General features: G+C 38.6%; 2 protein-coding genes across 2 annotated transcripts in view; one reads left to right on the top strand and one right to left on the bottom strand.

The window, feature by feature from the left end:
• The window catches only part of LOC125883578 (C-type mannose receptor 2-like), a 92207-nt gene that overhangs the window by 39903 nt on the left and 35455 nt on the right, over window positions 1-16849 (bottom strand). The gene's annotated exons all lie outside the window — the stretch shown is intronic.
• LOC125884326 (C-type mannose receptor 2-like) overlaps window positions 1-16849 on the top strand; it is a 138441-nt gene that overhangs the window by 118749 nt on the left and 2843 nt on the right. Inside the window, exon 7 of the mRNA XM_049569224.1 lies at window positions 6444-6512. Within this exon, the coding sequence (XP_049425181.1) occupies window positions 6444-6512 (69 nt within the window). The remainder of the gene's footprint in view (window positions 1-6443; window positions 6513-16849) is intronic.

The following is a 16849-nucleotide window of genomic DNA, read 5'->3' as shown; positions in this document are numbered from 1 at the left end:
ATCCTTTTCTTTTTTTAGAGTTTTGTTTCCCCATGATTTTCAAAGAAATCACACCAAATTGCTCAAAGGTTCAAAGGTTAAAATACTTGTGAAAGGCGTCTGAAAGCAGCACAAGAAAAGTGATGTGTGTTGCTTAGATTGGAAGCTGTCATATATTTGAATTAAAAAGAAATGAATCAGCATCATAGCAACACTGTCATGTGACATTATCTAATAATATTACCCAGCAAAGCTTCACATCATGAACCATATATGAGCCTCTGTTTCAGGAACAACCACAAAGAAAGGAACAACAGCAGGTCCCTCATCATCCACTGTTACTGAGGACAAGACACAAGGTGAGCTCATGAAGAAGCTACTACAAGTGAAGCAATCATGTGACATCCAGGTTTCACAGATCTCATGGTAAAAACATTATTCCAATTTTAAGATTATAGTGATCAATGAGGCGGGATCTAATTAAAGTATGATCTATGTTTCTATTTTTCACTTTTACATGGTTACCTTGTGTTACTTATATGTAGTTCTTCAGTGTCTTACTGGTGTATTGTAGTCAGCTGTTTAAGCTGTTTAAGAATGGTTTAACCCTTTGAAACCTGAGCAGACTGACTTGATTTCTTACAGAATAAATGGGAAGAAGGCAATGAGCAAATAAAGAAAATAGTGTTGCACGGTATACTGGTACTAAAATAGTACCGCGGTACTAGAGTATTCCAAACGGTACTATACTGCATTTGGAAAATACCGGTACTTTTTAAATTGATTCAGTTCATTAATTTATTCATTTCATGTATGCACACAAACGCCTTCCTTGTTCCTATTGGAGCACAGATTGCGCAAGTGGTGTGTATGACAACACCTGTATCAACATTCGCAGCTGGTGCACGTGAAAAAAGGCAAGAGAAAGTCTGCCTCGCAAAGGGAGACAACACGAGACAACACTAACTTGGTGAAACATTTGAGCAACCAAACCGTGACGTCCGTACCGAGCTACTTACCAAACCATGATTTTTTGGTACCGTTTCACCCCTACTATTTATTATTCTAAAGGTTTGTATCCAAAAAGACTTTTCCTTAGGAAGAGTATCGAAAATATCAAAAAGTATCGAAATTCATATTGGTATTGGTACCGAAACAAAGATTTTGGTATCATGGCAACACTATAAGAAAATATGACCCAAAAATATTCAGAGAAATTGGTAAAAAGAAAAAAAAAGAGACAGAGAGAAAATTGAAAAGAAACAAACAAGAAAATGACCTGGGAAAGATTTCTGTACCATTTTTTAGAAATATTTTCTGATTTTCTTTTTGTTTTGTTTTGTTTTTGTTGTTTTGCAATTTGGGGGACATTTTCTACCGTGTCTTTTCCCCCATGTTTGTCAAAGGAACTGCACCAAATTGCTCAAAGGTTCAAAGGTTTAAATACTTGTGAAAGGCGTCTGAAAGCAGCACAAGATAATCATCATCACAGCAACACTGTCATGTGACATTATCTAATAATATTACCCAGCAAAGCTTCACATCATGAACCATATATGAGCCTCTGTTTCAGGAACAACCACAAAGAAAGGAACAACAGCAGGTCCCTCATCATCCACTGTTACTGAGGACAAGACACAAGGTGAGCTCATGAAGAAGCTACTACAAGTGAAGCAATCATTTGACATTGAGGTTTCACAGATATCACGGGAAAAACAGTTCAAATTTGGGGCAATATTCAGCCCCTTCCCCAGTAAGCAGTGGTAAAAATATTCTTCCAATTTTAAGATTTTAGTGATCAATGAGGCAGATCTGATTAAAGTATGATCTGTGTTTCTATTTTTCACTTTTACATGGTTGGATAATGTTTGTTTATTTATTTATGTTTATTTATTTATTTAGAAGGAGGACAGTGCACATTAATGGACATTTCTGTAAATGTGTCAGTTTTAGCCACAGGCTAATTCACAACTGTGCTCCTCCGGCATGCTGTTAAAAAACCTCAAAGTCATTAAAATCCATCAAACAAAAACAGATAATGAAGGACAACCATATAACACTACAGAACGACATCACAACAGACAGTAATACAAAACAAGGACAATACATCTAGTGCAAAACAAAAATACAAGTGTGACCAATACATTTAGTGCAGTATAGTACAGTGCAACATGATTTTGATGTGTGGTCAAAAGTGAGGCAAAGCAATGCAAAACCTGTTCATGATTATAGTCATAATTTATGGGAGTGTGGGTAGGAGTTGTAAAGTGCTGCAGTTCTCAGTTATTGACATAAAAAGTTGAGTTACCACGATTTCACTTCAATAAAATTAGACTAGGGAGAAATCTGTTGGGGGTGAATATGAAAAATGGGGTTGCAACAATGCAGAGACCAGTACATTAATTCTTAGAGGATGATGAAGATGCTGGAGATGGAATGGAAAGAAGGAGTATAATTTTAAAGCGGTGTAGTATTGGTACTAAAGTGCTAGTTTGCCCATGTTAATGCACATAATCACAAAGGTGCTACATACATTAACAATGGTTACAGGTCTGGTTGTGCTTGAGCCAGTCTTTGAAATGCTTTTTAAAGATGGAAAAGCTGGAGCAATCTCTTCTGGAGATTGGCAGGCTATTCCAGATTTTACCACCTCTGACAGATAAAACAGTTTGAGAGAATGAAGTGCGTCTGAACGGGATTTCACAGTCTCATACTGAGCTTGCTCTAGTGAAGGAATTACTGATTGATTCATGTTTAAAAAACTGACTCAGAGGTGGAGGTGCAACACCATTCAAGATCTGATTTACGGAACATGCAAGTTTGAAGGTAGTAAGATTGTGGAAGCTCAGGAGATTGTGGCGCACTAGGATGTTGCAGTGACAATAAGAGAAGGGTTTTTTATCAAAGATCTTCAAAGTGGTTTTATAAAGAGATTCAACAGGTTTGAGTACTGTTTTGCTGTGAGTGACCAGTTTGTGAAGCAGTACTCAATATGCCAGAAGATCATAGAGTGCATGAACATTCTCGCTGCTTCTTCAGTTAGTGATGATCTTATTTGTTTCAAATTACTCAAGCTGAATTTGACTGTTCTTGTGACTTTCTTCACATGATTTTCGAAAGACAGAGTTGGGTCTAGAATGACACCTAGATATTTGAATTCATTTACGAGTTCAAGCTCTTCACCCTTTAAGAAAATACCAGAATGGCTGATGTCACTGTTAGAAATAGACCTCCCACTAGGCTGCAGCTTCATTTTTGACCTATTCAGACAGTTTCATTGAAAACATATATATATCAGGTTACCTTGTGTTATTCATGGATGGTGTTTGAGTGTCTTACAGGTGCCTTCTAGTCAGCTGTTTAAGCTGTTTAAGAATGGATTAAACTGATATCAGTGTGTTGCTTAGATTGGAAGCTGTCATATATTTGAATTAAAAAGAAATGAATCAGCATCATAGCAACACTGTCATGTGACATTATCTAATAATATTACCCAGCAAAGCTTCACATCATGAACCATATATGAGCCTCTGTTTCAGGAACAACCACAAAGAAAGGAACAACAGCAGGTCCCTCATCATCCACTGTTACTGAGGACAAGACACAAGGTGAGCTCATGAAGAAGCTACTACAAGTGAAGCAATCATGTGACATCCAGGTTTCACAGATCTCATGGTAAAAACATTATTCCAATTTTAAGATTATAGTGATCAATGAGGCGGGATCTAATTAAAGTATGATCTATGTTTCTATTTTTCACTTTTACATGGTTACCTTGTGTTACTTATATGTAGCTCTTCAGTGTCTTACTGGTGTATTGTAGTCAGCTGTTTAAGCTGTTTAAGAATGGTTTAACCCTTTGAAACCTGAGCAGACTGACTTGATTTCTTACAGAATAAATGGGAAGAAGGCAATGAGCAACCAAAGAAACAATGACCCAAAAATATTCAAAAAATTGGTAAAAAAAAAAAAAAAAAAGAGAGAAAAATAGAAAAAGAAAATTTAAAACAAACAAACATGAAAATGACCTGGAAAAAAATCTAAGATTTCTGTACCACTTCTTAAAAATAATTTCAGATTTTTTTTTTTTTTTTTTTGCAATTTGGGGGACATTTTCCACCATGTTTCCTGTTGTCTTTTCCCCCATGTTTTTCCAAAGAAATGGCACCAAATTGCTCAAAGGTTCAAAGGTTCAAATACTTGTGAAAGACGTCTGAAAGCAGCACAAGAAAAGAGATGTCGCCCAAGGGTTAACCCTTTGAAACCTGAGCAGACTGACATGATTTCTTACAAAAACATGGGAAGAAGGCAATGAGCAACCAAAGAAAAACAGATGATGCAAGAAATTGGTAAAAAAAAAAAATAAATAAATGAATAAATAAATAAATACAACCAAACAAGGAAATGACCTGGGTAAAAATAATTCTGTACCATTTTAAAAAAATAAACAAATTTCTAAATCTTTTTTCTGTGTGTGTGTGTCCAATCTGTGGACTATTTCTTGCGAAGTAGCTCATTTCCTTTGTTTCCCCATGATTTTCAAAGAAATCACACCAAATTGCTCAAAGGTTCAAAGGTTAAAATACTTGTGAAAGGCGTCTGAAAGCAGCACAAGAAAAGTGATGTGTGTTGCTTAGATTGGAAGCTGTCATATATTTGAATTTAAAAGAAATGAATCAGCATCATAGCAACACTGTCATGTGACATTATCTAATAATATTACCCAGCAAAGCTTCACATCATGAACCATATATGAGCCTCTGTTTCAGAGCCAACCACAAAGAAAGGAACAACAGCAGGTCCCTCATCATCCACTGTTACTGAGGACAAGACACAAGGTGAGCTCATGAAGAAGCTACTACAAGTGAAGCAATAGATGGTTGGATAATGTTAGAAATAGACCTCCCACTAAACTGCAGTGTCATTTTTGACCTATTCAGACAGTTTCATTGAAAACATATATATATCAGGTTACCTTGTGTTATTCATGGATGGTGTTTGAGTGTCTTACAGGTGCCTTCTAGTCAGCTGTTTAAGCTGTTTAAGAATGGATTAAACTGATATCAGTGTGTTGCTTAGATTGGAAGCTGTCATATATTTGCATTAAAGAAATGAATCAGCATCATAGCAACACTGTCATGTGACATTATCTAATAATATTACCCAGCAAAGCTTCACATCATGAACCATATATGAGCCTCTGTTTCAGGAACAACCACAAAGAAAGGAACAACAGCAGGTCCCTCATCATCCACTGTTACTGAGGACAAGACACAAGGTGAGCTCATGAAGAAGCTACTACAAGTGAAGCAATCATGTGACATCCAGGTTTCACAGATCTCATGGTAAAAACATTCTTCCAATTTTAAGATTATAGTGATCAATGAGGCGGGATCTAATTAAAGTATGATCTATGTTTCTATTTTTCACTTTTACATGGTTACCTTGTGTTACTTATATGTAGCTCTTCAGTGTCTTACTGGTGTATTGTAGTCAGCTGTTTAAGCTGTTTAAGAATGGTTTAACCCTTTGAAACCTGAGCAGACTGACTTGATTTCTTACAGAATAAATGGGAAGAAGGCAATGAGCAACCAAAGAAACAATGACCCAAAAATATTCAAAAAATTGGTAAAAAAAAAAAAAAAAAAAAAAAAAAAGAGAGAAAAATAGAAAAAGAAAATTTAAAACAAACAAACAAACATGAAAATGACCTGGAAAAAATTCTAAGATTTCTGTACCACTTCTTAAAAATAATTTCAGATTTTTTTTTTTTTTTTTTTTTTGCAATTTGGGGGACATTTTCCACCATGTTTCCTGTTGTCTTTTCCCCCATGTTTTTCCAAAGAAATGGCACCAAATTGCTCAAAGGTTCAAAGGTTCAAATACTTGTGAAAGACGTCTGAAAGCAGCACAAGAAAAGAGATGTCGCCCAAGGGTTAACCCTTTGAAACCTGAGCAGACTGACATGATTTCTTACAAAAACATGGGAAGAAGGCAATGAGCAACCAAAGAAAAACAGATGATGCAAGAAATTGGTAAAAAAAAATAAAAATAAAAAAATAAATAAATAAATAAATAAATAAATACAACCAAACAAGGAAATGACCTGGGTAAAAATAATTCTGTACCATTTCAAAAAAATAAACAAATTTCTAAATCTTTTTTTTGTGTGTGTGTCCAATCTGTCGAATATTTCTTGCGAAGTAGCTCATTTCCTTTGTTTCCCCATGATTTTCAAAGAAATCACACCAAATTGCTCAAAGGTTCAAAGGTTAAAATACTTGTGAAAGGCGTCTGAAAGCAGCACAAGAAAAGTGATGTGTGTTGCTTAGATTGGAAGCTGTCATATATTTGAATTTAAAAGAAATGAATCAGCATCATAGCAACACTGTCATGTGACATTATCTAATAATATTACCCAGCAAAGCTTCACATCATGAACCATATATGAGCCTCTGTTTCAGAGCCAACCACAAAGAAAGGAACAACAGCAGGTCCCTCATCATCCACTGTTACTGAGGACAAGACACAAGGTGAGCTCATGAAGAAGCTACTACAAGTGAAGCAATAGATGGTTGGATAATGTTAGAAATAGACCTCCCACTAAGCTGTACTTTCATTTTTGGCCCATTTTTGTTGAGTCTCTTTCAGTGTATATTAATAATATATTATACACAGGATTTCACATTTGGATTCTGTCTAATTATTCCTTGAAGTAAAAATACATATGACCAGAAACAAAGCTGCCAGGTCTAAATTCAGTCTGTCATGTCACAACATGTAAATTACCTACACATCTGATTTTGTGTCACAATAGATGGTTTCTTTAACTGTCCGGCTAAAGTGTCCACAAACTGTCCATTTCTTCCATGACAGATAAAGTGATCCTGATCAAAGAGAGCAAGACCTGGGAGGAAGCCTTGAATTACTGCAGAGAGAAACACTGTGACCTGGTCTCCATCACCAACCCTGACCAGCAGAGATGGGTCCAAGAGAGAGCCAAGAAGGCTGACACTACCCACGTCTGGCTGGGACTGCGCTACACCTGCGTTATGGATTTGTGGTTCTGGGTCAATGACAATGCGGTCTGCTACCAGAAGTGGGCCTCAGAAGAAAAGACTGAGAGCTGTGACAGAGCTGCAGCCATGAGCAGAGAGGAAGGACATGAGTGGTTTGAAAAGGCTGATAATGAAACATTTAATTTCATCTGCACTGTAAAGTAAGTTTCCCAGGTCAGTGGTCGAAAGCAGCAGAAAGATCCTAAATGAGGGAAAGATCATAGTTTGAGTTTTTAAAAAGTTACTTGGTTAAAGTGTATCTGTTATTCTACTTTGTTGTGCGTGTAAAACAAAAACTATATATTCTTAAAAACGTACTTAAACTTAACCTTAAAAACCTTAAAAACCTCCTCCATTTGAGGCTCCTCCTCCACCCACTCTTACTCAGTGGTCACAGACTTTATATTTTTGGTGTGCTGCTCTTGACTGCAACAAGCTTATACTACAATAATAATCTGCTCTCTGGGTTAACTGAATGATAATATGGCAAGTACAGAAATCACAGCTTGACGAGGGGAGAAACAAAATTACTAACAGACTTGTTCACTGCAGATTAGGCATTGAGTTAAAGTGGCTGAAGTCGACGTGTTTTTATTTATTTAATGATTATTTGTACAAGGATAAGTATGTAACGCCAATGCCACACACCTGCATTTATAGCCTTAGTTAAGGTGATATTCACGTGCCTAGATGGGCCTTTAATATACATAAAACATGACGACAAATACACAAGAAGAAACAATTTAATCATAGACTCAACAATCAATACAAACATTAAGAACACAAAACTCAGAACTCGACGAGACAAATGCAGGCAAAACATCACAAGGTGCAAAGTATAATACAATAAAGCACCGTAAAACAACAAGCACATGATCATTCATGACTACATGACTGATCCCTCTGTAGAGACTGTTCCAGTTTGAGTGTAAAAAGATCCCAGCCTTTTGTCATTATTGCTGGATGGCAGATAACACTGATGCATTTCTTGTTGTCGTAGTTATTAATATATGAGTATAGTGTATCCATATGCTGTTCTTCTCTTGAAGTGTGGATATTTCATTCATCTTTTGAATTTTTCTTGTATCCTATTGTATGATTATCAGAGAATATGTCTAAAATCACAGATCTGGTCATTATTATAATGTGCAAAACCATATTTTGTCACAATTTGGAGTTTGATGTAAATGAATAATTGATTTGCCTATTGATGAATAAACTATATAACCATTAACCATGATGTTGTCCTTTTTTGCACTGTTTTGACTGATTGATTTTCATGCTTTACTTTTACATAAGTGGATCTGCTGAGTGAGTAGTTGAACAAGTCCATGGAGATGTGTTTGTTGGTGAGGTGATATCTTTCGACACTGGAGGGCGCACCTGAGCCAGCTTGTCTGCTCTCTGCTTTTAAAAGGAACAAGTGACCAAGTAATCATTATACCAGCCTCAGTTTAACCCCATTAAATATACTGGAAACGTAAACTAAAAATAATCTTGGCTGCACTCTGGTGGACAAACTGTGTACTTACTGGCCAACACCAAGGTGACTAAGCTATATAGACTCATCTCCAGCCCAGTCACCAGAAGAAAATGTTGGCATTGTACATTTCTGCAAAGCATGGATACTTTACACTTTTATGATTCATTTGTACCATCTGCAAAAGTGACATAGTTCAGATAACATGTCAGTGAGCTGACAGAGTCTGGCCATTTTCAGCCGTGGTTGCGGTGACAAAATTTAAAATCCTACTGTGAACTTATAAAGCTCTAAATGGTCAGGCTCCGTCATATCTTAAAGAGCTCATAGTGCCATATTATCCTACCAGAACACTGTGCTCTGAGAACGCAGGGTTACTCGTGGTCCCTAAAGTCTCCAAAAGTAGATCAGGAGCCAGAGCCTTCAGCTATCAGGCTCCTCTCCTGTGGAATCATCTTCAGTGGTTCATGAGGCTTCATTTGGCCATCACTAGCTGCAGCCCACCTCGTTAGAAATCATGTGATGAGCTTTGGTGCTCATTCTGAGAGCAACATTCTGATGCGTAGCTTGGGTCAGAGGTTTAACCATGTCTTGCTGACTCTACCTCACTGCTCTTTCCCTGGAATTAATTTATGAAAATGATACGCTCGCTTCAACCAAAAAACAAAAGAAAGGCTTTTTCTTGCGTCCCCTGCACATGCAAAATGTCACCTACAATCAGCAACTATGGTTGGTAACCCACCAGTGGGGTGAGCTAAGCTACTAGTTACTCTAATATTAAATGAAGCTTCACTACATCAAAGCTATCACCCTGAGAAATGTAGCAAGGTAAGCTACAGCAAAATGAAAGTAACTAGTGCAACTACATCCAAGCTTTTTACTAAATTGAACCAACTTCGCGCCAAGTCAGTGTTATCTTACTGATCAATAAAACTGTCAGTCAAACAGATGGGCAGGTAAAAAAGTTAAGTTCAATTGTTTATTGAACAGTGAGCTGCACTAACTCCCAGCACGACTCAAACCACAACAGCAAGAATGAAGACCTGCTTCAAACAGTCACAACATGGTCAAAAACGTACATGCGTGTATGTATGTGTATGTACACTGTAAAACTCATAAATCTTACCAAGAATATTTATTTCTGTCAAAACAAATCTCATTACAATTGAACTAAGACTCATCAGCTAAAAAGTAACTTGTTTTTAGGCAATTTTCACTTGTTTCAGGAAAATTTTCACTTAAGTAGAAAAAATCTTTTTGTGATTGCAAGCAAAAAAAACCCCAACTTGCTCCATGGGCAGATTTTCATACTTATTTCAAGTGAAAATTTGCTTGAAACAAGTAGACTATTTTTTAAGTGTAAAGAGATTTGTTTTGACTAGAAATGAGGCTACTAAACACATTGTATAGTGAGCAGCATACACATGTATGTCCCCTACAAATCCCAACCGTGTTTACAAAGTTTGAATGAACGAGACGGACGCAAAGGAAACGGAGGCTGCGCATTGATCCTTTTGTCTCTGCAGGGACGAATATAGATCCCATTCATGATGGGGTCAAATGGATCATGTGCATAATTAACCACAAACAGGCAAATACTTCATCTTAATGACATATAACACTCATTATGCTTCAGCTGAATCTCTAAGCAAATGACCATGTTGAACTGAAATTAGTTTATCACGTTAAATGTCCGAAATTGTATGAAATTGCTCCAGTGCCTTAAACCAACCAATCTTTGTGCATAATCACACAGCCTGATATGCCCTGGCAAACACAGTGGACTGCTGTACAGACCGCTGGTCTTTCTTCCCCTGCTTATTTTCTATGGTCTGCTGTCAGCAGAGAGCGACGGCTGCAGCAGGGATTTCAGCACCACGGACGGCGCGCATAAAAAGACTTGACAAGCGTCTCCTTTAAATGTGTTTGCTGCTAGTGAAATTATACATAATAAATGAAGACAGTGACATATTTTCAATAAAAAACAATGAGTTGAACATTCATGTCAAGCTTTTGTAGTACAACGAGTTTCAGAATTGTGCGAGTGCGGCCGGAGAGCGGGTGGCAGTGTTTGATGCAGGAAACTCGATATGGACTTGAAAATCAGTTTTGGAGTGGGGGTCGTTCGGAACGGCGGGGTTTCGGAATGGAGGGCTGTCCCCCGTCAGGTTCATGCGGAAGTGACTCTGTGTGGTAGCAGTGACAGTTTTATTTCAGTCCATAACAGAAATCTCCGCCTCGTTTGAGCTTCAGAAGTGATTTTGGAAATGTAGCTTGTGTGGACGCTACCACGCTAAGTGATCAATAAAAGAGCTTAACTACATTCTCCCACGTCGCCTCTGCTGATTAAATTAAACAAAGATGACGTCATGCAGTTTGGGGCTGCAAAGGTGCGTAAGAGCGCAGAGGAGGAGAGAACAGCGTTTTAAAATGTTGTATTAAGTCGATTTAAATAATTCATTCACATTTTTAAGAACCCTAACCTGAAGCTTAAATCTGATAAATGCCAACTAATTTAAGTTTAATTTAATTTAAGTGTGTTATATTTCTTGTCATGTTTAACTTACATGTTTCAAAGGCATCTGTGTATTGTGAACATGACAGAGCACAATACAAATTAAAATTGTAATTTCAGATAATGACAAGCAACACTTATGTGCAATCATTATTTGCACAAGCGCTACGAGCAGTCAGAAGCAGGAGTAGGTTCTGTTAGTACCTCGATGACGCTGTTTCATAAGCATCCTGACATGTCACACCTGTCAGGTGGATGGATTATCTCGGTAACAAAGGAGAGGTGCTCACTAACATGGATTTATTTTTTAACATTAAAATGATCTGTTCATCCATTTAATCCCACCAGCAACAATAGTGACAGCAAAAAAAGGTTTTCAGTCAGAAGGCTCTAAAAATGTTACTGAATGATGTATGAATGCATTTCCAGCAAATATTGAAATGATAAAGGGTCTCAATGAAATATTTAAATATATGCAGTGTCACATGTTCAGTGTAAACTGTCACATGACCACAGCTGTTTACTTCCTGGTTGGGCAGAGATTTTTGGTACACATTGTCTTTAAGGTGTCTAGTATTGATATGTTAATATGCAATTACTCATCTTTGTTCAGTGGGGTCACAGAATCAGTGAACATGTTGACAGCAACAATAGTGACCAGTGGGATAACACAGCGCATCTAGATGTACATGTACTTATACACATACATAGCTCTTGTTCTACCTAACCTTCTACTCTTCTTTTTTTTGGTTCACTTTGAGTGAAGTTTTGGGTATGTGGGATCAAGGTGACGGACAGACAATGGTGGTTTTGGGGGGGGGGCCAGCAGGTGCCAGTCCCCCCGTAACTCCGAGTCCGGCCCCTGTGGCCCCGCCAAAGAGTCTGAGGTGGAACGTGGAACTAAATCGTCTAAACATGTTGGCGGTCGGTCCACTCAAATAGGCGCAACCACTGGATCATGCAGAATACACCACTCAAGTAGGAAAAGGGCACGAGTTTTCTAGTGTTTAAATACAGTGTTTCTCATACATTGACTAATTTGTCCCGCCATAGTCTCAATGGGTCAGATATAGACTATGAGGGGGAGACAGGCCATTTAGCAGCCACGCTGTTGAATTCATGTGCTGAACTGATGCAAACAGATCATGACAGCAACAACTTTATCAGGGATTATGACCTCCCCCTCCAGCCCGTTCTCACTCACCCGGTTGTCGAATACCACCGCCTGGTGCCAAAAGCCACCTTTACTGCAGTATGTAACGCGCCAGATGTAACCTTTGGCGTTGCTATCGCTGCTGGTTGGCGGACAGCACCTATCAGGACAACATGCTACACTGCTGGACAGGGTCACGTTGAAATGCTGCTGGTAACAATGTAATATAGGGAACAGGAAAGTCCATATAGGGTGAATAGGAGGGGTGGTGGATGGGTCCAACAATCCCTGACTTTCACCCATGAGTCGATTGTTCACGCCCCAATGCCAAACCAAGATGTTTTTTCTAAACCTACCCATATGCTTTTGTTGCCTAAACCTAATCAGATACTTTTGTTGGACGCCCTGGAACGTCAACAGCAGACGCAGAAGGATACCTTGTGTGTTATATGTGAATGTAAAAGGCCACTGACAAAGCGGTGATATATGTTTGTATGTATAAAGATTTTTGATATGTAAAGTAGTCGCCTGAGAATATGATAGAGCATTCTGGTGGCATGTGCATGGACCTCTATTCTAATGGAATTCTGTTTCACTGTGCAGGTGTCCAATCAGTGAAGCCGTAGCTTAATGCTCCAATCATCACCTTCATCTTCATCCACATGCAAAACAAATCCAGCCGACCACTTGATAAAGTTTAACACTTCACTTCAAAACTCAAAGCTGGTACAGAGACAGTTGTCCATTTTCAAATCCACTATTATCCAGAAAAAAGAGGTAAAGACAAAGGTCAAAGATAAAAGAGATAGGAGGTCACAAACTGAGTGGCTCCACTCTCCACTGCAATGAGCTCTCTCAAATCCAAGAGCTCCCCCTACTGGTGAGAGGGTAAAACAGGGGCAATTAAAGGTACAATACAACAATAATAGTGCCCTTATCTTAACAGTTACAGATGTGAAACTGCATTTAGGCTCCTACACACTGTAAACTGATGGCATTGTTGACTTTGCCTGTGAGTGTGAATGAAAAGAAACAGAATAACAACAAAAATATGTTCAAATCATTGCTGGCATAACAATAATACTGACTCAGTGTGTTAAGGTTCTCTTTGATTTTGACAAGTTGAATTTTTGACGATGCAAAAGAAACAGTTTCAGAGGAGCAAACGTTTAGTTTATGCTCTTTGTTGGCAGACATTTTTGAATGACACCTTTCTTACTGCTTTCCAGTAAAGAGGAAAGTGTGTTCCTCTTTTTGTTCCCGCTGCATCATGTAAATGTATTGTTGTCAACAACAGATCATTTCTCGACGATGATAAACATCTTTGACTTCAGTATTTTAATATTCAAATGCTGACGTCAGGTGAAGGCGGCTCAAAGAGAGCATCTACCTGGGGGACATTTTAGTCTTCATCAGCACACAAGGAGAGACACCAGAGTGAAGCAGCTGAGAGGAGGACAGAAGATGTAAGTTATGATTCTGTTGTGTCACTTTGATATATTATTTATTGTGTGTGTGCAGAGGTGGACAGAACAGTAATGTCTTTTTTTCAGTATATATTTCACATCATTTCAAATCAAATCAGATTTGCATTTTGTCTTTTTGTATTTGCCAGATTTAGCAAACAGCTCAGCTCATTTGTGACATGTTTTATAATCACAGTTTGGAACAAACTTAGGGTGGGGGGTTTGAACCTCGGGGGAGCCCTTCTGTGTGGAGTTTGCATGTTCTCCCCGTGTCAGCGTGGGTTTTCTCCAGGTGCTCTGGTTTCCTCCCACAGTCCAAAGACATGCAGGTTAATTGGTGACTCTAAATTGTCCGTAGGTGTGGATGTGAGTGTGAATGGTTGTCTGTCTCTATGTGTCAGCCCTGTGATAGTCTGGTGACCTGTCCAGGGTGCACCTCTCACCCAGTGTCAGCTGGGATAGGCTCCAGCCCCCTCATGACCCCTAACAGGATAAGCAGTTACAGAAAATGAATGAATGTTTGTTATTGGCTCAGCCTAATGCATTACATTATTTGTGTTTTATTCAAATAAGAAATTTTAATGAGCTGGAAAACAGTGACAGTTTCACAGTGTGAGTGTGTTCATGCAGGTTTCATCCTAATTTGCATATTAGCTGCTAGACATCATTCTGCTTCCTCATAAACTGGAGGGGGTGGTGACCTTTGTTTGTGTGCTTTTATTAAACTGGACCTACTTTTAAGTGTTAAATGTCATTTCTTTAAACTGACAGAAGTTATCAGACTCAGTGGGCCTCATGCAGCAACATTCTCTTAAATTCCTCTCATATTTTCTCTTAAAATCCTGGTAAGAGAAAAGTCAACTTCAGATGCACCTTAACCAACCTGCTCTTACCAAGGTGTGCTGAGTGATGAATCCCACTGTATCCTAGGTAACCTATTAGCATAGGTAACACCTCCTAAATGCTGTGTAGGAGCAGGTGCTGTGCCGTGTGCAAATACTCTGGCACACGCCCATGAATGGGAGAGGTGCCACCCAAAAAGTCTGGAAGAGGAACTTCAGCAGCCATGAAATGTTAAGTAAACTCAAAGTAAAGGTGATTTGTGAGTGTTGGAACAGGCGTTACAAGAAAATCAAAAACCCAGCAATGACAAAACATCTGTGATGCTGAGTAAATGTGGTGTCAGCAGCGGGGGTGGAGGAAGTATTCACATCCTAATAGTACTAATACACTGTAAGAATAATCTGCAAAAGTCCTGCAGTGAAAATAAAAGTTAAACTATGTGAACAATCAGGAAAATTAAGTTTTAAAGTAAAAGCACTCACTGCAGAAAAATAAAATCAGTTTGATAACACTGATAACCCTATTTCCCCTCAGGGGGATTAATAAAGCATATAAAATTAAAATTAAATTAAAAAAATAGGCCCACTGTGTTCTGTTCACTGTGCACTGAAATGTCACTTTTGTCCAGCAGAGCAAAGATGCAGTGGAGTCTGTTTGTGCTCCTTCTGATGGGTAAGTGATCATCTTACAGCATTTTTAAGACAGACAGCTCACCTTTCTTATCAATCAAAAGTTAAACAGGTGGACTCGGAGCCCCATTTGGTGTAAGCAGTGGGTGTGAGCTGGGTACTCATGATGTTGATTTAATGCTGTCTGCTCCATCACTGCAGTATTTCCTCTGTTATTAGGTCAGTGTTCCTTCTTCATGTGTCACCTCCATGAGTACCACTTTGTTGAAGAGAAGAAGACCTGGACTGAAGCCCAGCACTACTGCAGAGAGCATCACACTGACCTGGCCACAGTGTCTAACATGACAGACATGGAGAGACTCCGTGACTCTGCACAGAATCAAGATGGAGCCTGGATTGGGCTTTACAGCGACCCTGAAAGAAATGAAAGAGGGATGTGGCACTGGCAGTGGTCTCTGCCAGGGCTGGAGTCCAGTGATAGGGAGAACAGATGGCATAAAAGAGAGCCGAATAATTACCGTTCTAATAATGAGAAATGTGTGGGGATGAAGAATCACAAATGGAACGATGACCCTTGCGTTCGGAATTATAATTTTATGTGCTATGATGGTGAGAATATATAACTAATAATGTTATTATGTGTATACAGCAGATCATCCTGTCTAACAATAGTTTTCGTTGACGTATTCCTCCTCTTTTTGTGTGGGATTAAGTAGAAACTTGGCTGATAAGGTTAAAAATAATCATATGAAAAAGCCAACTACTGTTTTTCTTTTTACTTTTAAGTAACATTACTGGTAAGTGTGGTGATAAAATGTCTCTTTCTCTACATGCAGAAATGAATTCTAATCCAGTCCTACTTTTAATGATGTGATCCACCTTATTATATCACACACACTTTGATCTTGTAAACATGTGAACCTGCAGTGGATTCATTTTAATTTATCTCACGTTATTGTTTCACCTGTTTAAATAAGAAAAAAGGATTTTTATGAGATGAAATAACTTGTAAACAGTGTGTGTTTCTTAGTTTGTCTGTTTATCCCACAGAAAGGAGGCAATCCAACAAGAGATTCCATCTGATTGAAGACAAGATGAGCTGGCCACAGGCTCAGAACTACTGCAGAGAACATCACACTGACCTGGTCAGTGGAGACCAACAGTTAGAGGACGACGAATTCAAGAGAGAGTATAAGTCAAACAACTGGGTGTGGATCGGCCTGTTCAGAGACTCCTGGAGGTGGTCAGATGGGAGCAATCACTCTTTCAGATACTGGGATCTGGAGTTATTCAGAGATGAAGACAGCAGCAAGAAATGTGCTGTGACTCTGCTGGATGGAAAATGGAGCTCCGACGAGTGTGAAGAAACAAAACCCTTCTTCTGCTATGGTGGTGAGTTTTGCAAGAGTCTGTCTAACAGTATTTGTTTTGTGCTACATATTTGTGTATGTATGTTGAATTTCTTTAATATATTCCACACAGGATTTCACATTTGGATTCTGTCTGTATTCTCACTTCAAGGAAATATACATCTGTTTTTGGTTCACAATAAATGCTTTCTTTAACTGTCCGGCTAAAGTGTCCACAGACTGTCAGTTTCAGCACAGCAGCACAAAGCACTTACGCTGTGGACACGCGACATGAAGAAGACATCTCAAATTCATATGTCCATGCTCAAAATAGAGGACGCGGGTTAATAGTGCTGATTGCAAAATGACAGAACTGT

The sequence above is a fragment of the Epinephelus fuscoguttatus genome, linkage group LG23, assembly GCF_011397635.1.
Source record: "Epinephelus fuscoguttatus linkage group LG23, E.fuscoguttatus.final_Chr_v1".
NCBI lineage: Eukaryota > Metazoa > Chordata > Actinopteri > Perciformes > Serranidae > Epinephelus > Epinephelus fuscoguttatus.
This window is presented reverse-complemented; position numbering and strand designations above follow the sequence as displayed.